Source organism: Varanus komodoensis, unplaced genomic scaffold (assembly GCF_004798865.1).
Source record: "Varanus komodoensis strain SLA01 unplaced genomic scaffold, ASM479886v1 scaffold4, whole genome shotgun sequence".
Lineage (NCBI taxonomy): Eukaryota > Metazoa > Chordata > Lepidosauria > Squamata > Varanidae > Varanus > Varanus komodoensis.
The window spans coordinates 52,106,818-52,132,254 of NW_025335941.1; the positions used below are offsets into that span (position 1 = coordinate 52,106,818).

Consider the following 25,437-nt stretch of genomic DNA (forward strand, 5'->3'; position numbering starts at 1 on the left):
AGAAGGCCCCCACCCCTGCAGCAGTAAAGCCAGGGGGTGCCCCAAGCCCCGAGGCCTCTCCCACCAGTGACGCTGGTGGCAGTGGCTTCATCCAAGGTGGGTGCCGGTGGGCTGCATTCAGGGGCGGGTCCTCCATCCCACCTCCAACGCTGGCCCTGTCTGCCCCATCCTTCCCCACCAGCTCCGACCCTCAGGGGCCCACCTGGCAGACTGCATCTCGAGCAGGGGCACTGCTCTTGATTCTGGCCAGAGACAGTTTGAGGAGCCAACCCACTTGGGCTGCAGTTCTGAATCTTTCATCTGGGGCCCAGAACCTCTGGGAGCCCCTCCGACCCACTGCCCCACCGCCTCAGTCTCCATAGGCACTTGCCCCCCAGTTGCCTGAGGTCCTCACCCGAAATTAAATCCCAACCCCGCTTTGCAAAGTGGGGGTCCACAGGAGACTGGGCGCTTGAAAGGCACGCGCACTGAGAAAGACGAGAAAGATGCCCATGTCTGCAGCCGCACAGAGCCAGGCCCTTGCGGACCTGCGCGCCAGCCCCTTGGGGAACTGAGCGCCGCCCCTGGCGCCTTCTCTCCTGCCGTCCCTGCCTCCTTGCCCCGTGGCCAGAGGCGCCTTCGCCGCCGCCTCCTTCCTCTCCGCTCAGCCGTCGCCGGCGCGCTTTCCTTCCGAATGGCAAGGAGGGAACGGGAGCGAGCCGCAACCTCCCGCGCCCGCTCCGGCCCCCTCGCCGCGCGCCGCCTGCCCCTCGCCGCGATGCACGGGCGCCCCCGGGGGCCGAGAGACACCCCGCGCCGCCCCCGACCCCCCCCAAACCCGGGGGCCCGCCAGGCCCCCCCCCCCCCCGCTCCCTCCCGTGGAAAGAAAAGAAAAGTCCTGGGAAAGTCTCGTGCAGCGCTGCAGAGCGGGCGACCCATCCGAGCAACAGTGGGCGGTGAGGGGGCGTTGCAGCCTCCCGCCTGCCAAGCCCCCCCACGCACCCCACCCCGCGGCGTCTGTGTGTGGAGGAGCCCGCTCCCCACACTTCGCGAATCACTTTTCTTTCCGGAGCTGCAGGAGAGGTGGCGGAGGCAACCTGTCCCTTGCCGGCTCACTGTAACTTGGCCAAGAGAGGTCCCGGCTGGCTCTTCATCTCCGCAGCCGGCAGCCGGCCCGGCCACGATTGCAAAGTCCTTCCCCGCTGGACAGCATCACTGGCAGAGTAGCTCGGGGAAGGGGCGAGAGACAAGAGACCTCTGCGGGCGCGGGCGCCGCGGACGAGAAGCTCTTCCACCGGGAAGAAAGTTCTTCTTGTTCCCAGCAGCGCCGAGCGTTCCGATGCAGCTCCTTGCGCCCTTCCTCCTTTACGCCGCAATCGGCGCCAGCTTTTGCCACCGACAGGGCTCCTCCGCTGGCACCCAGAGCGGATCTATCCGAGCCTTGCGGGCCTCGAACCTGCGGAGAGATGGTGAGTGTCTTCTTTCTCGCAACTGTTGTTAATGATCTGTGGAGTTGACCAGGCGGACGCCAAAACCTGGAGGTGGCAGAAGGACATGCTCGGGAACTTCTCTTAAGGGCTGCAACTTGGACGGAGAGGCAAAGGAGGATAAGAAGGGTTTGGGGTTTGTGTGCAGACGCTCTTCCTTGCTCTCTCTCTCTCTCAATCTCACACAGACGCCCCATGACGGGGCTGCCTTAGGGGTGCAACATATGCATACAAAGCAAATCACCACGTGGGTGATGCACATGTTCTTACAGGTGCAGCTTCCCACGTGCAATACATCTATCCATGCTGAGCTTGGGCTCAGTCTCTTTTCCTGCTGCCCTGCCAACCCCATATATGGAAGTTGGCATATATGTTCTGTCTAAGAAATTCATACCTTGTGCATCATGCACCTGATGGAGTGGGCAGTAACCATGGACACTTAATGCCAGATTAAATGTGTTCATCTTTAAGGTGCCACATAACCTGAGAAGCAACTGATGAACAGGCTGTAGTCTGTAAAAGTTTACAATGCAAGAAATGTCCAGTCTTTACAGTACAAACATCTACAGCATTTGCTACAGTGACTTATCAGCTGTCACCCTCGGTCCACAATTTTCCTGCTTTGGGCTGCAATCATAGGTAATCAACTTGGGAATGTTGCTGACTGACTAGGGCTTACCTTCAAGAAAGCATGCATAGGACGGCTCTATTGGCCATATTTTTTATTGTGCAATCACACAGCCTCATTCATAGAATTTGACTAGGGGAAGGGGCTACATTTGTAAGCCTCCCCTGTTTCCCTCATGCTTCCTTTGCACTGACTGATATTGCTAGAAGTCTTGCATCTGAAAGCATCACAAAACATTTGACTGGAGTTCAGGAAAAGGTCCTGGGGAAAGATTCCTTTCTAACCCCCTCTTTTTTCCCACATACAGACATGAACTCCTCCAAAACATGAATGGACTTTCTTACAACCCATACTAGTTCTAAAATTGAGTGCATTAATTGCAGGGATGGTCAGAAATCTGGAAGCACACATGTTTACAATACTGGGAGATGGATTGGTTAGATGACCACATCCAAATCCTCCAGAACTCACACACAGGATCACATCTCATATTACAAATTCCTATGCAGAAAAAAAGTTTTGTGCAGGACCATGCAATAATTAAGGTGTTAATTATCATTTCTCTTCAACCTCTCTAAATTCACAGTCTGGCATGGATGCTCTGGGGAAGTTAGAGCCATTGAATGGCTTCCAGATGAACAAATCCACAGCAAGTCTCACACATACAGGAAAGTCAAAAGCTATGAAGAGATGTAATTATGCTAACTAAATGGTGGGAATCCCGTGGAAAGTCTTATGAAGAAGCCCTCTGAGGGTTTAAGACAGACACTGAGGAGCAAGCCTTCCCACATGTTTGACCTTGTGTCTTAGAGAATTTTCCCAACAGAATAGAGAGCCAGCCAGACATCCCCAGGCCAATCAAACTGTCTGGGCTACCAGAGCTAGAAAAGACCTTCGAGAGCAGGCTTCTCAAACTGGTGCCCTCCCATCTTGTTAGACTACAGCTCACAACATCCTGGCCAGCAATATGTCTTTCTGTATGACGGTGATGGGAGGTGTAAGCCAACATATCTGGAAGACCTCAAGCCAAAGGAAGGCTACCATGGCTACTGGTCCTGATGGCTACATGATGGGTCCAGTACAGGGCCGTCTTAACAGCATGATGGGCCCTGGGCAAAGCAGTGTACTGGGGCCCCTACGACAACTACAGCTACTGTTAATTTTGGAAGTTTTCCAATTTTCCAAGGGTTAACATACGCAGATTAGTATGGGGCCCACGGGCAAGTGCCCATCAGGCCCATGCGTTAAGACGGCCTTGGTCCAGTAGCAAAAGCAGTAGACCTAGGTATTCCAGGTGCTGGGGAATTGGACCGAACCAAGGAGGCTGCCATGTCCTGCTTGTGGGTTTCCTGTGGGCAGCTGGTTGGCCACTATGTAAACAGATCCAGCATGGGCATTTTTACATCCTCAGAACTTCTTTCAAGTTGGAATGGAGGGTACTGGGATAGACTGGGTTAACAGTTTGGCTAACCCAACCTCCTATGCTCATAGTATTCCATTAAGATAGCTATCCTGTTCATCAGAAGAAAAATCCCCCCAAAACAACTGCAGTAGGCCCACATAATATTCCTCCGTAGTATTCTCCAGAACTTTCGACCAGTCCAGGTGATTCCTAAAGCAGGGAATGGGGAAGAAGACATAAATATTAAAAATCTTGGCCCAGTGTTGTAGCCATCAGGTCTACAGTTTAGATCCCACTTCCAAAGGGAGATTTGCAGATGGAATGAATCACTTGCAGGTGTTACATTGTACACCAAGCAATGCATTCTGCAACAAATAAGCAATGGCTCATCTCTGTTCCCACTAGTAATCTTCCTTTTCCTCCCTGGCCAGCAGGCCATGGCCTAGGACTGCAATCAACATCTGCTTAAATTTAGCTTTGGTTTCAAGTCAGCAGTGGATTTGCTCTTCTATTATTCTAACATATAACAAAGAAGAAAAAGAGAAACGCTGTATATTTGCTTCACAAGTGAAGCAATACCGAGAGATGTCTATACCCTCTTTCAATATGATTATGAAGTCCAGGGCTTAAAATTGCACCATTGTTCTGTACAGATAATCTAATTTAATGGGCTGATGAATGCTGCACTGTTCTTTTTAAACATGACTAAGATTGTCTCTTTAATTGCTATCTCAGGATGGGAGAGAGAGTAGGGATTCTGACTTTACCCCATAGCATGGTATGTGCTAGGGAAATAAAATGCTTCCAGACAGGAGAAGACATTGTGTGAAGTGAATAAAAGTTGCTGCTCAAGTTCGACCCCAACCTCAGAGAAGTTGCCTTCTCTTTGCTGGTAATTTCATCAATTTCTTCTCAGAAGAACAAAAGGGAAAGAGTCATGCTGGAATGAACCAAAGAGCTGTGCAACATTTTGCAAAGACTATTCCTAAGCAGAAGGTGGGGAAAGGAACCCCTGAGTGCAAACGCCTCAGTATGAATTCTGGAATGCTATTAGGGATTTTTGATTAAACAGATCCTAATTATGGTAAACTGCTAAAAGGATCAGTGCTTGGACAGAACCATGCTGAAGCACTACCTTCTGCTCTCCCCTGGCCACCTTTCCAATTGTGGGGTTGAGGATGCTGTGCGTTTCTCAGTATATATTCTGCATCTGATGGTAGGCATCCTTTTGTCTTACTAGTTTCTCAAACAATGTGAAGACAGGACCCCAAAACAGATAGCTGAAATGTCCCCAGACCTGCTGAGCAACCCTAAATCAGCCATTCTGAACTAGTGTGGCCATGTACCCATCATCAAGCACCATGAAAAATGAGGAAAAGCATTGCCAACAATAAAAAAGAGAGGATGAAGGAAGACACATGTTTGCATAATTTATGCATCTGTTCATTTATATGCATAGGTGCAAACTGAGAAAGAATGGCTATTATTTAAATAAGATTCAAGACATCTCGCCATAGTGGAGGTGATTGAGGCAGGTGTTGCAAATGGGCAATTTCAGAGACCCAGCAATCCATTTTTAACAGTTCTTTGACTTTAAACTGGAATTGGGCAAGATGTCTTTTGAATAGATACCTTCAAGAAGAGGGCTTTTCTCTGCTAGCTGTCCAAGCAGAGAGCTTTGCTCTGTGAAGTAGGAAACCTGACCAGCTCCTGTTAAGAACGCACAGATCAATTATACATGCCACCTGCAATTGCATGTGAGCATTAACAGACTGGACCTCTGATTCAACAACAGCATCAGCAAATAAATAGGACACCTTCATCCCTCTTCCAAAATCCTTGGGGAGGTATGGAAAACCTCACTGGAGTAGATAAATACCATTAGAAAACCAAATCAGGAGCTTCTCTGAAACTCCGCTCCATTTTCCTCATCTCTAAAGTGCCCCATGGGAATTCTCCGAGAATAATGCAACTTAATTGGAAGACAACAGGTAGCAGCAGGCTTGTGCAGGTGCATTCAGGTATTTACTCTTCCCCACACTGGGGGAGATAGTATTAAGCCAACTGAATGAATCCCACCCCATTTGCCTGTTTGAAATATAGCAAGCAGGAAAGACAGAATCATAACAAGAATGGCTTAAGCATCCACTGGAACTCTGTGTGTGTGTGTGTGTGTTTGTACCAATGGTTTCAATGGTTTCTGGCTCAGTGACAGAAAGCCTCATCATTCACATGCTACCCACGCGCCTGGCCCAGCCCTGTACTGCCAATTTTTTAAACATCCAGATGCCAAGAAGTGGATGACACAACTTTACAGATTGCTTCCCACTCCCTTAGTTGGGCTGGCCTTACATAGCTTTGCTGAGAATGGCAGTTTTGTGGTGTCATAAGACTAAATGATTCAAGTGCAACAACCCCCCCAACACACACACACACCAGAGCGAGTTGTTTTGGGATATTTCTTTCATGAGTGGTTGTGGAGGTGGGGGCATGGAACAGAAGGAGGAATGTGGTGGGTAGAATACAGCAAGCAGAGAGCACAGCCTCTACCCACTCCCCACTGTGTAAATATTAGGCATAGGAGGATTTACAGCTGCAAACAGCTGGAATTCAATACTTCTCCACGGCAAATGTTTACTAAAGAAAGCCATTGAAGGACTAATGGCACTTAAAAGGTCTTAAGCAAGGCCTCAAAGGTTGTAATAGGTATATTATATCTCGGATGGAGTCATTTCCTTTGGTCACTGAGCTTCTTTCCTCTCCCCATTCACATACATCACTGTCTTATGCTGGCTCAGCTGGATGGGATTTTACTCCCACTTCTAGTTCAGCATTTTAACTCCAAACCAGACATTAAGAGAAAAGTCCTCGGCTGAAAAAATAAATCCATAGGACATGCAGTTTGATCTTTTGTTTATTTATGATTACATTTATGTGCTACCTTTTTTCCTCTTGCAAGGAACTCATGGTTTCCCCAATTTATCCTTGCAACAACCCCGTGAAGTAAGGTAGGCTGGGTCAGTGGGTGGCTCAGAATCACCCAGCAAGTTCCAAGCCTGATTCTCCAAAGTCTCCTTCCAACACTAACTGCAATGCCACATGGCTCCTAATTAATCCCATGCCAACAGCAGTCATTCTGTGCCTGGCAGAGTCCAATGCCACAAGGATTCCTACTGACCCTGTGAATAGTTTGGGCTAGGCTTGGTTCAGAGCCTGCCGACCAGAACCCCTTGGATGCCACCAGGGCAGCCTGCTTGGACCAGACAATGGTGGTGCTGAGAAGAAGCAGCAGAGGATGCTCTGCCTGCTTGCTCACTGCCCCTCCGTTTATCAAGCAAGCCAGGGATGGCAACGAGGAGAAAGAGGGAGAGGAGCAGGACCAGTGAGTGCCAGAGCCAGTGAGAGGGCAGCCTCACTCAGGGAGGGAGATCACTCCAGGTGCCCTTCTCAGAGGTCCTCAAAAGCCTGCTGCTGGCATTTGCTGAGAGCAAAGAGGTTGCTCTCGTGGGAAGAGCTTTAACGTTTTTTTTATTATTTTATTTAGAACATTTCTATGCCGCCCCATTCGCCGAAGCCTCGGGGCGGCTCACAACATAAAATTAAAATATAAAACATTCAAATACGTGACTCACCCCAAAGTGTACTCAGCAATTTGAACAATCTCTCACCTCCCTGCTCCCATGATACAGCTTTGCAGTCACTCCAAAATCCCTGCAGCATAATACCTTTATTAGATCAGCTCAAAGATTGCCTGACGGTGCAGGCTTTCATGATCTGTAGATCTCTTAATAGGACAAGATGTTTCAGAAAAAGCAGGTTGGCAGGAGATGGGGGGGGGTGGTGGATGTGGTTGGAAAAGCCACTGGTAGAATTTAATTTGAATGTCTGTGATCCTTTCTCTTCTGTATTGTCTTATCATACTTCCTGACTGCATGACAACATCCTTCCAGCCTGGTGTTTTCCTCCCTATTCTCTCCCACTGCCACCGCCAACCTGGTCTGTAGCTTCTCGCTTGACAAACAGGTCTGATAAGGATGCACATTTCTGTGATCTTCGAGTTAGCCCAATAATGGAATCACACTATTTGGATTTGGGAATTTTCTCCTTTTTAAAAATTTTTTGCACAAGCATTGTGGCAGAATCCCTCTGAAAGGAGACTTGCAGCAGGGGTTTCACATTATGGCCCAAAAACTAAGAGAACCTTGTGGCATTTTAAGGCAAATTCATACCAGTATAAGCTTTCCTGTGCACTGAGCACTTCTTCCTATGTAGAAATCTGTATTTATTTATTTATTTATTTATTTATTTAAAACTTTTCTGTGCCATGCCATCACAGACATCTCGGGACGGTTCACAACATTAATAAAATAGTATAAAAATAGAAATAAGAGTAAGAATTGCACAGCATCCGATGTTAGTTATAAAACCACAAATTAAAACAAATTAGCAATTAAAATATTGAGGGAATAAAAAGTTTTTCTCCTGGCACCGAAAGGAAAGGAGCATTGGAGTCAAGCGGACCTCTCTGGAGAGGGTGTTCCAGAATCAGAGCGCCACCAAAGGGAAGGCCTTCCTCTGGGTAGTCAGCAGGGGCTGCCCCTTGAGATCAGCAGCAGAGGCCCTCCTCCGGGAACCCTCTGTGAAAGACATTAGGAGGCTAAGTACCCGGAGGAGGGCTTTCTCTACGGTGGCCCCCATCTGTGGAATGCGCTCCCCAGAGATGTCCACCTGGCGCCGTCGTTATTGTTTTTCGGCGCCAGGCTAAGACCGTTTTATTTAAACAATATTTTAACAATTTTTAATATTATCTATAGGTTTTTTTAAATTGCAGCCAGGGTGGATCTGGATTTTATGTGCAGTATTTGTATTGCGTTTATTTATTGTATGTCAGCCGTCCCGAGGCTCATGCGAATGGGACGGCATGCAAAAATTCTAAATAAATAATACTCACCCTCCTGATCTCTTTCAAGGACGGCTCCCAGAGGAGTGCTCTGCCTCAGCTCCCAAGGGGCAGGAGGGCACATAGGGGCACATAGCTATAGACGTGCCAGTTTGAGGTTGGCACTTCATGCATCCAGTTAAGTAGATATGGTCCATGGTTATTCTGGAGTAAGTTTGTCTGCCCTTATGGTGCTATAATACCTTCTGTTGTTTGGTGCAAGGGATGATCTGCATCCACACAGAGTACATGGGAAAAAACGAGGGCTCTTGCTGCACAGAGCAGGACTTTTACTCTCAGTTTGGGGTTTGGGCAGCAAATGTTCCATCACCAGAGTTGCTCTCCGCACTTCCAGCTGCGTGCCACCCACAGCCTGCGCCTGCTGTCAACACAGTAGTGGCAAGCTTCTGAAACACATAGCAGTGTTCTAACCTACTAACTGGGAATTGCTGACAAATAATAGATAAGTCTTTGAAATAAGTAAAGGAAAAAGTCTTCTCTGAACATCATTTTTTAGTTTTTTGTTTGGTTTGGTTTTTAAGGGTCTGTCCTCAGCATGTTCCAACATTGCTACTTTAATTATAATGCTAGGACAAAACCTAATTCAGTAAAATACTCTGGGCTTGTGTCCAGGTTTCAGCAACCTTAACAACATCATCTCAAGGGGATCCAGATCTACTGCTGGAGAATACCAGGATTAGAGACTGAGAGCTCAAAGGCAGAAAAGGTTCTTTCAGAAAATGGAAAATAGCCATTTGGATTTCCATGCCACTTGCCTTCAGACAGAAAGCCCTAATTTCAATAGCTGAATAATTTTCATAGCACAGTTTAATGTATCTTTTCACACAATGCAGACCTTTTCTGCACAAAGCCAAGTGTTGTCGTCCCCTGGAGTCAAGCGGGCATGTGGGGCTTGATCAGACAAGGTTTTTAACACGCTGTTGACTTTCCATATTGGTGCAATTTTGCAGCCTGTTCACATTCAGTTATCATGGTTCTGCAGCCACCTATTAATTTCCCCCGCCTTGTCAATCTCTTTTCACAACTAGGAAAAAGCATTATTTTTTTCTGGTGTGCCATAGAAACATAAATGACCACTAATCTGTTCCCTGTTTGGGAGACCTTGTACCTTTCTTTGGGGCTTAGGTCTTGTGACATTTATAGGGATATTTCTGAATGAGTTTGTTTCTGCATAATACAATTTTGCTCTCCTTTGTGTTGTTCCATTTCATTTCCAGTTGGTATAGTGTAAACCCAAGTGTTTTCCTCCTAGTTACCTTTTTTTTAAATGATGCAACACTCTCATGCTTCTAAAGCGACTTTTCAGAAATGCACATTTGCAATCCACCACCATCACGCAATTCCTCCTACTCATAAAAAGGTGTGTCCATGGGATCATCAACTCTCCTGCGTACGTGCCCAGAAAGGGAGGCAGAAATTGGGGGCAGAAAGTGGTTGTAGAGTGATTGTGAAAGGTGAAAGGCAGGTATGCAGGTGGAAGATCGTGCTACCTACTGGGGGACAGGAGAAAACTTGGCAGTGTAATAGAGAGCATGTGTTCTCACATTTAAAGAAAAGCAACAGCATAAGTCATATATACAAGATGTCTATCATGTGTTTGAACCTCCGTGTTTTGAAACAAGGTCTAAACATTGCTGGCAGACACAGAATGCACGCAAAGACACATTAAATAAGGCACCAGCAAGGTACTTATGGGAATCAGAGGGGTGCTACAAGGACCCCTGTGGGATGCAATGAATTTCTGTGTTTTCAGTACATGGATACTGCTTGGATGCATCAATTCCCAATATCAGTAGTGCAAGACAGGTTTTGCTTCCTTTGCAGCAGAGCTTTTACACCTCAAGCATGTTATTTCCCCATGTAGTGTGAAAAGACACTATCTGCTTCTCTCAGCCTTCACCAACCTGATGCTCTCCAGATATCTTGGACATCAACTCCCCTCAGGCCCAGCCAGAATGGCTAATGCACGGGAATTCTTGGGGCTTTAGTCCCAAATGTCTGGAGAGCGTCAGGCCAGTGAAGACTGCCCTATGCAGAAAAAGTAAAAGGCCTACACTTGGGGGGCATTGTTGTCCTGTGGTATATAAACTCCTTTTACCAAGGAGACCCAGCATATGTGTTGTAAGAGACAGTTTGATTCTCTTGGTCGCAGGGGAGGGCAACAGAATGTCAGAAACCCCCCTTTGCTTGTAGAGACCCAGAGACTGCTGTTTCCAAGGCATGTGGGGAGTGGGGCGCACTGTTGGTGGTTCCTCTCTGTGTAGTACTGCTTCTCGGTAAGATCTCTTTATGAGCTGGCGTATGCCTAACAAAGCGCTGAGATGAGGAGAAGAGACTTGCTGTGGAATAGAGAGATGGTGTGGACACACAGAAGGAAGGAGGTGTTTGGTGATGGGTAAGAAGAGACCGGGAGCTGATCAACAAGGTGGCACAACCATATTTTAGCACAACCTTAATGAGCATCTTCCTGTAGAATGTCAAATCTCTTCAGAAATTACTGTGGTGGCAAAGCTAAAAAAATCAAGCTGGTTTAGACATAAGGACAAATAATGGCTTGACACCTGAAAAAGCCTCAGAGCGGTTTGGCACCACCTGGAAAAACTTCTCAGTTTCCTGCGCTTGCTCCTCCACACCTGCATGAAAAGCTTGTTCTTTGTTTCAGACCATGGGCAAGCTGTAGCTGCTTTAAACCAGAAAGAGAAGGAAGGAATTCTGAGCGGTGGAAAGAGTTCGTGTTAGCCTGAGCAGATGGAAAGGAAGTATCCTTAAAGACTTGTTTGCATTGTAGCACACCATGATTTCACCCGGTCCCTTAGTGACTTGGCTACAGCCACCAAGTTCATGGCTGCTGACTTGAGAATGGAAAAGAGAGCGCATATCTTACAAAGCATGCCTCCAACCACAGCACTGCACTGGCTCTTAACTGCACAATTGCCTTTAAAGAACTAAAGTAACTAGGGAAATTACAAATCTGACTCAGCTGTAATCAATAGGATGGAGTTCCACAAAGGACCTGACAGCCTCCAGCCGGTTTTATCAGATAGATGTATATCACGCTAAGGCAGATATTTCAATTATGAACTCCCCAGTCAGTCTTTGAGTTACAGTAACTTTTAAACAGCTGAATAGTGTTATCAGAACCAACCTTTAAGACCCTATAAAATACTGTTCTTGCTTTTTCTTTTCCCATCACAGTGTTCCTACAGCTGATAGAAACAGAAGTGCATTCTTCTATTTCTGAAAAGGATTGCATGATCAGAGCCAAGATTTCAGAAGAGAGTGGGGATTAGCTGCACAGAGAGATGTAGAATAACTTCCTCCCAAATTGCAATCATTTTTACAACCTTGATCACGCAACAATTTGTCCATATCCACTTAAGCTTTTAAATAGTATTGCACCAAATGCCCGGCAGCTCAGGGACTTTTTCCCTTCTAGCAGAACTTGCACCCCATGGTAGGACAGCTAAAAGGGTGGCCTGCAGGCAACAGAAAGCCCATCTAGCCCTTTCTGGTGGTCTGCCAGACCCTGCTGCTTTGGTTGCCTCCAAAACAACATGGTGGCCCTGCTTGATGTTTCCTGTGCTGCCGCTAACAATGGTTCTCACTCTTATTTCTGACCCTGAGAGACAGGAAATACAGAAGGGACTTCTGTTTAGCATGAGAAACCCCAGACTTCCCACCTCTGCGCTGCCGTCCACACTGTGAATCCCCTCCCTTATTTGTGTGCTTTTCTGTTGCATGCTCATTTACATGATTTATATAGTGCCCCATATTAAATAAAAATCCAATAACAAGTGGAGAATTATTGAGTGGAATTATTGAATAATAATTGAAATTCAACTTTAATATCCTTTAAATCAGATTATACCAATAAGGCCATTAAAACCCTGGCTACCTAGTTAGGAAAGTAACTAGTAAAAGTCTTACTTGTGCACAGCTAAAATGCCTTCATTGGGCAGAGAAAATTAAAAAAATACTCCCATGACATCAACAGGCAAGGAGTTCCATAATGAAGAAGCCAATATGCTAATCATCCAGAATTTGGAGATCAAGAAAGGATCCTCTTGCTGGTTTTACTGCCAGCAAGAGAAGGCACAAGCTCTCCATAGCTAACAGTAGCAATAGCAAGGGAATATCTTCTCTTCTCTCTTGATCCCTGATGAAAGATTGAGATCCCTCCCTGTCAAAGGAGAGCTGCTTGGTGCCAGCTTCACTGTCTTCTGGGTGAAAAGAGAGCATGGTCCTATTTATTGGGTCTCACCATAGATGGTGCACTTTGGGTATACTTCTTAAATTAGACTTTGTGATACAGTTTCGGCAGGCTGTGGTCTGTGTCTGGCATTGCTTTGTCTTGCTTTCACTGCTGTATAGAGACATAGGTTCCTTTTCTTGGCCACACTTGCATTTTAATGGTTGCTGCCTTTTGGCTTAAAATGCTTTTATTTTCTGATGAGCCAAATGGTATGCTGCCACAGGGCTGAAATTATTTTAGCTGAACAAACGAATGAGAATATGGATTGAGCATGGGCCAGCCTGATGCTGCCTCAGCTGTACGTGTATCCTATTCTTAAATGTGAATGGCACTGGCTTTACCTGGGTTGGAAGAGCCCTTGATTTAGCACAGTGAAGACTTCAAACAAAGCTTTGCGGCTGTCAGGGAGCTAGACACATTGTGCCTCCCTTGTCTGAGTAAATGTACATCTCTGGCACCCCTAGGTTTGACCCATCGTGGTGCATTCCTGTAGCCCTGTAAGGCAAAGGTCTGTCCACTCCACATTTATGAGGGGGAGGGGGAGGGATATTACTCTTTTGCTCAGCTTACTGCTCTCCCTAGCTTCAACTTGCATGGGCCTCAAAGTTACATACTTGTTAGGGAAGCCTTTTTCTAGAGGCTAAGATTATTAGTACAGTCTTGTACCAATGACAGTTGAATTCAGAATTAATTGATACTTTGAAAAGGAATGCTGAGGTACATATTGTACTATGATGCTTATCTTAGAATTCATGCCAAGTTTCCGATGTCTAGGTTTCATGGTCTTGATGCTATTCTGCAGGCAGATGGATGGACATACTTCCTCTTTTATTATGCTAGATCCCTGAAGTGACATAATTATAAGAATGGAGAAAAAGAATGTCTCTCTTTTTGGAAAATGGAATTCCTCTGTTCTTAGGGAAAGCTGTAAATACTACATGACATTAAGCTTCCTGTTACATCTGAGTAATTTCTGGTCTCATTCCTCAGCAATGATCTTTGTGGTAGCTTTGAAAAAGTAGCTTCCTATATTTGTACTTCAGTAGTCTGAGCTGTCGGCACACTGAAAAGACAAGTGTTGCTGCTGAATAGACTTCCTTCTAGCCTCCGTGTGCCCTTCTTGTGCACTTGGGACTTTACAAAGTTGAGTTCCCTGAGAAACATAAAAATCACTTTGTGAAGGGCTGAAAATACAGTGAGCTTGACCTTGGTACCTTCCCCTGAAGTCATGCATTGGAAGCATTCCCATACACTTCAGAGATAGATAGATAGATAGATAGATAGATAGATAGGTCTCAGATTGGTCACATGGCTGCCTAATTTGCTGGCCATCAGCACGGCCTCCTCCCCAACAGTGGCTGAGCAGCTCCGATGTCACAGAACGTTCACCGAGTCTAACTGCTGGAGGGGAAGAGTCCACCACAGAATACGGATAGTCGTTAAGTCTGCATGTAATTTTGGTCTGGCCCAGCTGGTGTCATCAGTAGGAAGCACAGAAGTACTATGCAGTGATTCCCAGTGGATGTTTCAGTTCAGGTCAGTGGAATGTGCATGACCTCAGTTATTTCTGGATGGTCCTGAGATGACCTCATTATCACAGGAAACATTGTTTATGTTTCCCACCAGTGCTTACTGTTGTCTCAGAGTTCAGAGAAATTTAATCAGGAAGCACAGCCAGAGATGTGATGGTTGATTTGCAAAAGACCAAGATTGGCTGCAGCCATAAAGGTTGAAATCATAGAACAGTATAGTTGGAAGGGGCCATGAAGGCCATCGGGTCCAACCCCCTGCTTTTGAAGGACACCAACTTACACCATCCCACTCAGATGGCTGTCCAGTTTTGCCCTGAATGTTTCTAGTGTGAGAGAACTCATGACCTCTCTAGGTAACTGGTGCCACTGTCTTATTGCTCTGACAGTGAGGAAACTTTTTATACTATCTAACCTGAATCTGGATGAACTGATTATTCTGTGTCTATACTCCGGTGTCAGTGAGAAGAGATCTTGACCTCCTTCTTTGTGACAGCCTTTGAGATACTTATAGAGGGATATCATGTCCCTGATCAGCCTTCTCTTCTCAAGGCTGAACATGCCCAGTTCTCTCAGTCGCTCCTCATAGGGCAGTGTTTCCAAACCCTGGATAATATTTGTTGCCCTCCTCTAGACCCATTCTAATTTTTCTGCTTCTTTCTTTGATCTTGGCACCCAGAATTGGACATAGTATTCCAGATGAGGCCTGACTAGTGAGGAATATAGGGGAACTACTACTTCTCATGATTTGGAAGTAATACTTCTGTTAATGCATCCCAAAACAGCATTTGCCCTTTTGGCAGCTGCATCACATTGTTGGCTCATATTTAGCCTGCTGTCCACAATAATGCCAAGGTCTCTTTCTTCTTCAGTTCTGTTGAGCCACATATTTCCCATCTTGTATCGATGCGTTTGGCTTCTTTTTACTAGGTGGAAGACTTGGGACTTGCCCCTGTTGAATCTCATTCTTTTGCTTTCAGCCCAGTGTTCAGGTTTCTCAAGAGCACCCTGGATCTTCATTCTGTCTTCTAGAGTGTTGTGTGTACTGAGAACTTGGAGTTGCTGCAACTTTCATAGTAACCAGTGTGGGCATAACACAAAGGCAGAAGTTATTTTAACCATGGTTTATTTATAGAGTTGCTATTTACAGAATTGAGAATCAGTGCAGTTCAGTGGTTAGAGTGTTCAGTTAGGACTGGGGAGGCCTGGATTCCAGTTGTCTCTCTATCATGAAACTCACTGGGTGACTTTGGGTCAGTCACCGACTTGCAGCCTAACCTACTTTATAGGGATAATGCGGGGTAAAATGGCAAGGAAAAGGATCACATATGCTGCCTTGAGCTCCTAGGAGGGAAGGTGGGGAATCCATGTAAGAAAGAAAAAGATAATAGGTTGCCAATAAAAGATGACACAGATTTCCATAAAATTTGCATATTCTTTTCGTTTCTCTACCACTGATAGCTGCAGCTCTCAGGAGAGTTAAACAAAAACTAAAACTCAGACTATGACACAATAAAATACAACATAAAACCATTTAAAACAAGCAACTAAAATTATTAATACAATGCCAGAACGTGATCGAAATATGTATACATTAATTTATACATATAATGTAAAAATAACGATAAACAGAAAAAAATAGTCTTACCATATTCTGCCCGGCTGTGTACTTGCTCAGCCTGCTGTCCAGATGCTAACGGTTGATCAGCAAACTCAAGACTTCTGCTCTCCTTTCTTGTGATTCTTTATTTTTAAACCAGTTGTGGATTGGACAGCCTTCAAGCACATTCATACTGGAATAAAAGACTAATGTGAATTCCTAAGTTTACAGTCTACAAGAGGATGCCTCTTAAAACTAAACTGTAAGGTAATGAACCATAAAGCAAAAGAAAATCTAAAATACATTTGAAAACAGCTGGGGAGAATTTCCAAACATATTCTCATAGCCTGATTTGCTTGCAAAGTAATTCATATTTATATTCTTATAATATTATTATGGAAATTGTTGGGTTTAGAGATTCTGAAATGGGAACATATCAAATTTAGGAAGTGGATACTTAGCAGTAATACCTTAAAATTTATCTGACAGACTTAAAATATATATTTTAAAACAGTTCTTTTTTCCAAAGTGTATTGGTCCTAAGACAGCCTTCTCCAACATGATGCCCTCCAGTTTTTACACCCTAGTATGGTCAGTGTTCAGAGAAGATGGGAGCTCTATTTATTTTTCAGGTGAAGTGCTGATACCCTTTTTTATTTTGTCTGATCTGGATGAGAACTGCAAGCATCGTGATCCACTTCTTAGTGGACCGAGCTGGATGTATCTCAGATGAAGAGATACATTCTCTGACCAGGTATTCTTAATACACCAGAAGAGGGAGCACTGCAGCCCCACTAACTCCTTTGTCACAATCTTTACCCTCTATTCCTGAAGGGTGACTATTTGAAGACCCTTGCATGCATGTGGGCTCTTCACAGGAGCCAAGATGTTGGAAGATCTGCCTCCTGGCTCCCAGAATGACAGTCCACCGACCACTTCAGCCCCACTCCACACACAGGGGGAAATGTGAAGAGAAGTACAATGCAGTAATGGAAGAAGGCAGGGCTGAGGCTCTCACTCTGCTTGGATGTATCCCTAGTTGGAGAATGCCTGGCCAGGACTATTGGTTGTGTCTCACGGGCTACTAGCCTTGCTGGCTACGCGCCCTTCCTTCACCAGAGGTGGCCTGCCTACACGCACCAGTCGCTGAGGAGCTCGTGCAGGTGGAGCTCTTGCACCCAACCTGCCGGGGGGACCCTGTGGGCTGCCAGTTCGCCACCATGTGTACAGTGTAGGTGCACCTTTGGTCTGAACCAGCAGGGCTTTTCTTACCTTCTTTTTGTTTCTCCAAATTTCCAAGCCAAACCGGCCTACCGTGAAGGAACTTTGCTTTGATTCAGTCATCTCCTGAATGGTTTTAAATGAGTCTGTTTGGGGTTTGGGCTGAATCCAAAACACACCATTACTATCTAAGAGCCATTGGCAGACTTGCCACCAGGTGATCCAGGTAATGCATTGTATGGGACCCATGTAATACAATTAGATATTGTATTGCTTATTTGTACCATTTTAATGTATTATTGTATGTCTATGGAATATGTCCTTTTTTCTATTGTAAACTGCCCAGGGAGCCCTATGGGCTATGAGGCAGCATACAAATATAATAAATGAATGTGAAGCAAAAAGTTTCTACGGTACCAAAAGATACCATATGAGCCTCTTTGTGTATCCTTGCTTTGGGCATACAAAGCAACTATCATGCTCTGTGACCTCTTTCTTACCCTCTCTCCGTCTTTCTGTGACTAAAAGCTCAGAAAACCACTTTCTTGGATGAGTGACAGGAAATAGGTCCCTTCGTTCCTCCATCTAATGACTTCGCATCTTTGAATGGCTGTGGCATGCAATAAAAACCAGATCAGCTCTAGAATAGAAGGCAATTCACTTCCAACTGCCCACATTGAAACAAGAGTTGTCAAAGAGCAGAAAAAGTATAGCTGATCTTATCTGTTCAACATACTTATTTAATTTTATGGCAAAGTATAATAAAACATTGAACGTAGCTTTAATTCATAAAAGCTTAGATAAAGCATAGTTGTTTTAATAACAATAGAAGTATTCTAATGTGGCTTTTTAGCAGGATGGTTAAAATCAGATTTAAATCTCTATGGTATGGAAACGAGAACTTTCTTTAATTGGATTTTCCAGGAAAAGCAATACAAAGGAGGGAAATGCTCTGTACTTTCAATATAGTATTCATTGCATTATGATAATTCAAGTCTAGCTTCTCCTAATCTCTTCACATTTCTTATGTGGAGTGTCAGAACATTAGATGACGTCAGTGTGGGACAGAATGATGCAGTGGGTGGGCCATGCGACCGTCCCTGGGGTTTCAGTCACACTGACTGTGGATTGCTATGCTTCACAAATTATTTTCCTTTAATGTTATTCTGTAATGAATTATAGACATTGGCTATGATCACACATCATGCTAAACCATGTCATGTGGTAACCAGGGGCCAGGGTTCAGACAGGTGCCTGGTTAGGGTTTCCACCCTCATTGGCCCACTCACTCCCCTGGATGAGGCCTTGGCCACTGCTCCTGTTTTTGGGGTTTGCTCCTCAGAAGAAGCAACTGCCTACTCATGAGTAGGGCTGTTGCTCTTGAGGAGTGCTAAAGGCAAGCTCTGCTGTGCAGCCATGCTCAGCATCAGTGTACAAGCATATTCACACCTATGCCTCCTCCCCACCCCACCCTTGCTGCATGTGTGTCCGCACTTCCTTGTACACAGGTCTTACACATGCCGGAAAGGGCTGCCTCCCCCTGCAGGAAGGCACATGGAGGGCATCAACACAGGCACTTGTGCCAGGGGCAGGGGCAGTATATCCTGCTGGGAAGGGTTTCCCAAGGGGGCAGGTGTGGGCATCTGCCTGGGAAAGTTTCTTGGGTGGGTGCCAGTTAGATGTGGAGAGTAGGGGGCAGCAAGGTTTGTTGAAAGTCCCAAAGAAAGTCAAGGATGAGATGGGAGCAGAGCAGAGGTCAGTAGGCAGAACAGGAGATACTGGCTCTCCAGAGTGAGTGCCCAGTTGCCAATGCCCATGCTCAGGCACCCTGCAGTGGCCAGATAGGAATGCCAAGCATGACCATCTAGAAGGTTGCTGCTGCTGGAGTGATGTGGTGCAATGACCCACTGCCATTGAAGTTCCGAAGCTGATCATCTGAAGGCAACATGTGGCAAAAGGGATTAAAAAAGCACTGAGCAATCAATCAGAGCATTGTTGTCTGCAAGTCAGCAGTTGCTAGGCAGAACTGGACAGTGACGAATGCAGACTAGAGTGGCTGCTGCAGCCATGACCACTCTTTGAACCTATCTCTATGGTTAAATTATGGAAACCACATGGAATCATGTTTTCTGGATTCAGACACTAAAAAAAGCCATGCTAAATCATGGAAACTATAGAACATAGCATTGGTTCTCTCCATGGTTCCACAGAGACCAAACATATCGTGCTTCACTGTAGTTGTTGGGTTCCCTTGTAATGACAAGCCATGCCACCTGTCCATTGTGATTGTATATTTTGTTAACTACTTAGAGCACAATGCATTGTGGAAAATGTGGCAAGCAAATATATTCCTTATGACTATGGCTTACCAAAGCTGAGTTGGGGACAAACTTTGTTATTATGTGCTGTTGAGTCCTGCTTAGCTCCTGTAAACTCAAGGTTTCCTTTATGAAATCAATCCATCTCTTGTTTGGTCTTCCTCTTCTTCTGCCTTTGGCTTTCCCTAGCATAATTGATTCCTTCAGGGAGCCTTGCCTTCTAATGATGCATCCAGTCCAAGTCCTGGATTGAATTGATCTAGGGACCACTTGTTCTTCTGTCAGTCCATGGTATTTGCAAAGCTTTGCTCTACCACGTTGTTTCGAAACCATGAGTGTTCTTCCTTTCTTTGCTGTCCAATTTTCAGGTGATGATAACTGAGCCACTTGCCCTTGAGTGCAGGATTATTTATGGTGGAGGGAATCCCTCTGCTGCAATCCTGACCTGAGTAGTACCACCCCAGTACAGACAGTTGTCAAGGGAAGAAAGACTCCCACTGAGATGAATATGAGCTTCCTTCTCCCCCCCCCCCCCGCACACACACACTCCACCACCATCACCACGAGAAATGCAGGTTTTATGGGCTCTGATTGAGACACTGTGGGGGTGAATGGATGAATCCCCACTACTGTACATGCTAGGATTGCAGTCCTTCTGTAAGAAAGCTTTAAAAAGCGTAGTAACTGAACTTTTTTTAAAGGGAGAGGACTCTCTGAACATGTCATAAGGTTTTTGCTTATGTATAAGGCTGAATAACATAAGATAGCTAAGACGGGATAACAAAAAGAACCAAAGATCAGGTCTTGAAAAGGTTCTTGGGGCCTAGTTTGAGCCCAAGTGATTCTTTGGGTAGTAACATCTTTCTGATTTTGGGAAAAAAAGAGAGATTTATGAGAAAGATTGTGTTTGATGCATTTTATTTCAATATATTACTTATTTATTGGACTTTTAGCCTGCCCCATTAACCGCATGACTCCCTAAGTACAGGGCTCAGAGACAAGGTGCTTTAAGGAGGTTAGGGACTTTGGGGTTTCTCTGGAATCAACAAAGATATCAATAATGAGGTAAGAGAAGATGGGAGGCACTAAGCAGTTAAAGGGTGTGGGCATCTGGGCATCCCAGAAAGCTTCCTGCCTTTATGAGTGTTCAAGGAGGTGACCTTCACCACTGGACTGCACCCAACCTTCATGCCGGCTAGATCAGTCTTCCTTAGCCTTGTGCCTTCCAGACACGTTTGGACTGCAAAACCCAGAATTCCCAGTCAATGGCTCTGCTGGATGGGAATTCTGGAAGTTGTGGTCCAAATACTTCTGAAGGCCACCAGGTTGGGCAAGGCTGAGCTAGATGATCAGACTCAGCTGTAGAATCATAGAATAGAATAGTAGATTTGGAAGGGACCATGAAGGCCATTGGGTCCAACCCTCTGAAGTTGCAGGACACCAAGTTATACCATCCCACTCAGATGGCTGTCCAGTTTCTTTTTGAATGTCTCTAGTGTGGGAGAGCCCACCACCTCTCTAGGCAGCTGGTTCCACTGTTGCATTGCTCTGACAGTGAGGAAGCTTTCCCTGATGTCCAGCCTGAATCTGGGCTGTCACAACTTAAATTGATTATTTCGTGTCCTACACTTTGGCATCAATAAGAAGAGATTTTGACCTTCCTCTTTGTGACAGCCTTTGAAGTACTTATAGAGCTTCAGACAGAGAGAGAAGGAAGCTGGAGCCCTGCCAGGATATGATCTTATAGTCTCAGAGAATTGGGAAGTGGGATCCAAGCATGGATCCCCAGCTCTGATCTCATAGGTCTTTATTATTATTATTTTATTTTGACTTCAGATATGTGCATCTGAAAAATCCTTCAACCACTTGGCACTTGCTAGGGGCCATGAAATCACTCTCATGGCCATTTCATGCTAGCCTATGTTAAAACATAAAATAGATGGGAGACTCATGGATGAGTTAAGTGGCATTGTTGGAGTTAGATGGCTTCAGTAACCAGCCATCAGTATGCTTAAAACATAATTGTTACAAAGTATGGTATTGGGAGTATTGTTGGCATAAGATCAATGGGCATTAAGCGGAGTTTTACCTGGCAAGCAAGGCCTGCTTCCTATGCTGACTCTAAGAATACTTCTTGGAGAAGTGGAGTTGCAGAACCAAAACTGGAGTCCTATGGCTCTCAGCCATGGAACACCAGTGAGCAACATTTCATTCCTGTGAGAAAGTCATGCTTTACAAAAGTGACAGTCAATCCTATGACCTTCACCCATGATTCTCCATATGAGGCATGATCCATTGAAGTTCATAATGTTAGGAAGAGTGCAAAGAAGAGAAATAAGATCATGAAGAATTGCAGGATGGGTCTTGACTTTGGTAAACAATAACATTTTGGTTACTGATGGCAAAATTTCCATCAGTAAGTAAGGGGAATAAGGGCAGAAAGATGTTGCCCCATTATTGGAAGAAGGGCAGCAACTTTTCATTGCCACCAACAAATCACAGCAAACCAGAAAAGAGAAAATGCCATAAATTCGAAGCAGGAGTCTTAAGGTAAATTCTAATTTCCCAGCACCTCACAATTTCTCAGAAGTACTGCATGGGAAGGCAAACTACCTGGTTAAGGTTACACTGATTTTGGCCGTAAGATAACCAGGAAAGGAAATACAGTGTTGCAGGTAAGCTGTTCTGTCTGGTTCGTTGGTCTTCATGAAAATCACTTTCTAAAACATTTCTTCCTCCATGTGTGCAGAAAATGTGATTGCTGTATGATTCTCTCTCAAGTCTTGGACCAGCCCAGTTTTCCACAAATCTGGTCTCAGCATGAAAATTCCCCAGGAAACTGCTCCCAGACAGTACCACAATTGCTTCAATAGCTCCTTTCTAGCTGACTTTAAAGGACCAGGTGACAAATAACAATATGCGCTATTTAGATGGGTGTTTTTGAGTGTTCAAAGCAGACCAGCACAGTTTGTGAGCTGCCAAAGTAGATGCAGTTGACAAATACCCTGCTTTTGCAATCTCATTCAGGCAGGGAAGAAAATGGATTGTCAAGTCATTGGCTGTATGCAATACACAGCTGGTGGTCTGTGTTCATCTTTGCGGCCTCCACGATGGATTGAAGAAGAACAGGCCTCTAAAGTAAACTGCAACTGTAAACTGTGAGCAGAGCTGCTTGTGCTTCCAAAAACTACCTTAGTAGACACTAAGAAAAATGGAACCAAGGCCAAAGCATCCCAGTGAATGCAAGCTTAGTCAGGTTCAACACTACTGACAAAAGATGTACCTCTCTTCACTCCGCAAGTCTTAAGAAGTTATACTGAGTGAGGAAAAAAACCCTAAATTGTAGAGGAACAGAGCTGTATGCAATGTTAGCTTCTTCAACTTCAGTTAGTCATAATTAGCTCATTGCACTGATTTCACTGAGTCTACTCTAAGTATGACTAAGTTTGATCCAACCCAATGGTAGCAAGTGAATAGAAGTTAGGAAACATGATGTATTTGGATTTTTTTTTAAAAAAAAATAGTAAACTCTATCATGAATGCAGATCTAGCATTCATGGGATTGGGACAAGAATGGGAACTGAACTTATGAGAACTTCTATAGGAGTTTATCTAGTGGATTCTTGTTGCTGGGGTCAAAGTGTAGGAAAGCTTGTTAGCAGAAGTAGCTAATGAAAGCTGCTGAATCTAAGAAGTGAAGGGCTCTGCAAACTTTGCAAATTGGACAGGTTTGCTCATCAGGAGACGTCATGGTGATGGCTTACCCTCGTTTGTTCTGCAATCCAGACCCAGTCATGACATTTCTGCATGGTACTTTGCTTTCCCTATACCAGCCTTCCCAAATCTGGTAGCCTTCAGAGGCGTTTGGACCACAACTCCCAGCATTCCCATCCAGGAGGGCCATTGACTGGGAATTCTGGGTGTTGCAGTCCAAACGTATCTGGAAGACACAAGGTTGGGGAAGCCTGCCCTATACCACAAAGAGAATCAATGGTTTGTTCAAGGGTTTCCATCCTTCACCATGGCTTTTCTAGTTATCCGGACTCAAGATCTCCATCTTACCATTGTAGCTACAGAAATGCCATAGAGTCCTGTGGAAAAAGCATCCACAGGAGCCATCCATTCTCTGCTATGTTAAGCTCCCTAGTGTGCCATCGTTCACTTATTTCCTGTTGGCTGAGTGATCTGCCTATCTCTCTGTTGACTCTCTGAAGCAGGGAGAAAGCAGGTGAATTCAGGGAGGGAGCAGGGAGGAATTGCAACAAAAGTGTTCATTATGAATGATTAAAACTTGTTTTGGAGGGCTGAGTGGCTAGGAAGTGTTGCAGAGATGCAGGAGGGAAAAAAGGAAGAATCCACCTTGAAGCTTCAGTGGAAAAGTCAGGAAGATGCTGTTATGGTCTATAGAGAGCAATAGAGCCAGGAAGTATGTTTTGATTTTGTGGCAAGAGCAGAAGGACAGAGTAGAGGGTGTAACACATTCTCAGAATGTCACTGGCCATCCAGTCTTCAAGAGGTTTTGCCACAGGGTGCCACACCAACCAACACCACTTACTGAAATCTTAACAGTCAAGAACCACAAGAGATGGAAAAGGACCAGTACGGTCACACTGCTCAACCCATAACTCTATGAAGAAATAGGCTTGTTTGAAAAACCAATCGATCACCATCCTCTGAACACTGTTTATACTTACCTTAGCAACCGTCTCAGACAGAAACTAGCAGCAGCAAGCTATGTGAAGTGTGGCCTATCCCAGAATACTACAGGGCATCAGGCTGGAGAACAACTCTCCATCCTATCTTCTTTGCAAGTCCAGAAGGCTTGTCTTTGTGTGATGGTGTCCAATTTGTTCCAAAATAATTTATGTAGTTGTGACCTTATTAAAAGAAGTGCAATATCAGCTGCTCCTCACCTCATGTTAATGACCAGTAAATAAAATGCTAATTTACTTTACAGCTTTGAGCGGCAAAGGTTCAGGTATTCATATGGTTTTAATTAGCATCCAATTTGCACACTGGGCGGAATGGATGGCCATTTTAAGACACCTTTACCGGGAATAGGTAATTATAATGTATCAGGTGGTGCCATTGTTAAAGGTAGGTCTTTGCTTCTCTTTTTAACCCATATCTACTGGGAATTTATGGCTTGGCCTTGAGACATTGGGAGGAGCTATTGCCTAAAGAGGAGAATATAAATTTTCCATGTAAGCCAGCTTATGAGGGTAAGGATAAACCTTTTCCTTTGCAGTGCGTTACTCTGTGCAGTTGGTTGTTTTTAATACAAAGAACAGAAAATAAAGAAAATGCAGCCTTCCATCTGAAGTAGTATGCTCCATAAATCTAGCATTTTATTTTAAGACATTGGCTCAGAATGGGTTCTTTACAGGAAGAAGGGTAGGTGATTAGTGCTATTTAATTTGCTCTGAAGGAAAGGTAAAGACAGCACACAGCCTAAGAGTGCAATCTCATGCATGTGTTGACAGGAAAAAGCTCCCAGAATTCCAGTCTTTCTGCAGAAGTCATCTACCCAGCATTCAGTCTGTTAAGTACTATTGAGTGGATGCAGACTGAGGCCTATAACCACTTCTAGTGCATTTACACCCACCTTTCTCCTTTTGCCAAGAAACTGGAGGTATCTTACAAGGTTCTTCTCCATTCCATTTCATTCTCTCAACAACCCTGTGAAGTAGCTTAGTCTGAGAGGCAATGACTGGCCCAAAGCCACCCTGTGGACAATATGACAGAGTGGAGACTAGAACCCAGATTTCCTGAGTCCCACTCTAGTACTCTTAACCACTGAGCCACACTGGCTCTCAACACCTTGGAGGAAGAGGCAGTCTCATTGAGACTTGCCTCTGAGTAGATGTGAATAGGAGTGTGTAGTAAATTAGCTCAAATCGAAATCATTGGGACAAATTGGTCACCTCTTATGGCTATTGACTTCAATTCAGCTGACATAGGCTATAACTCTGTGCACATTTCCCTGAAATTCAATGAGACTTACCTTTGGTGGCTGGACTGATGGCAGTTGTACTGTTGCCCGATGTATCTGGAAGGCACC

The 25,437-nt window shown here is 44.9% G+C and overlaps 1 protein-coding gene across 2 annotated transcripts in view; it reads left to right on the plus strand.

Moving 5' to 3' along the window:
• Window positions 1-996: 996 nt before the first annotated feature.
• PDGFD (platelet derived growth factor D) overlaps window positions 997-25,437 on the plus strand; it is a 171,271-nt gene continuing 146,830 nt past the window's right edge. Inside the window, exon 1 of one of the 2 annotated variants that reach the window (XM_044441913.1) lies at window positions 997-1,448. In XM_044441913.1, coding sequence (XP_044297848.1) covers window positions 1,319-1,448 — 130 coding nt within the window. In that variant the 5' untranslated portion in view covers window positions 997-1,318. The remainder of the gene's footprint in view (window positions 1,449-25,437) is intronic. The other variant, XM_044441912.1, reaches the window with a different exon arrangement.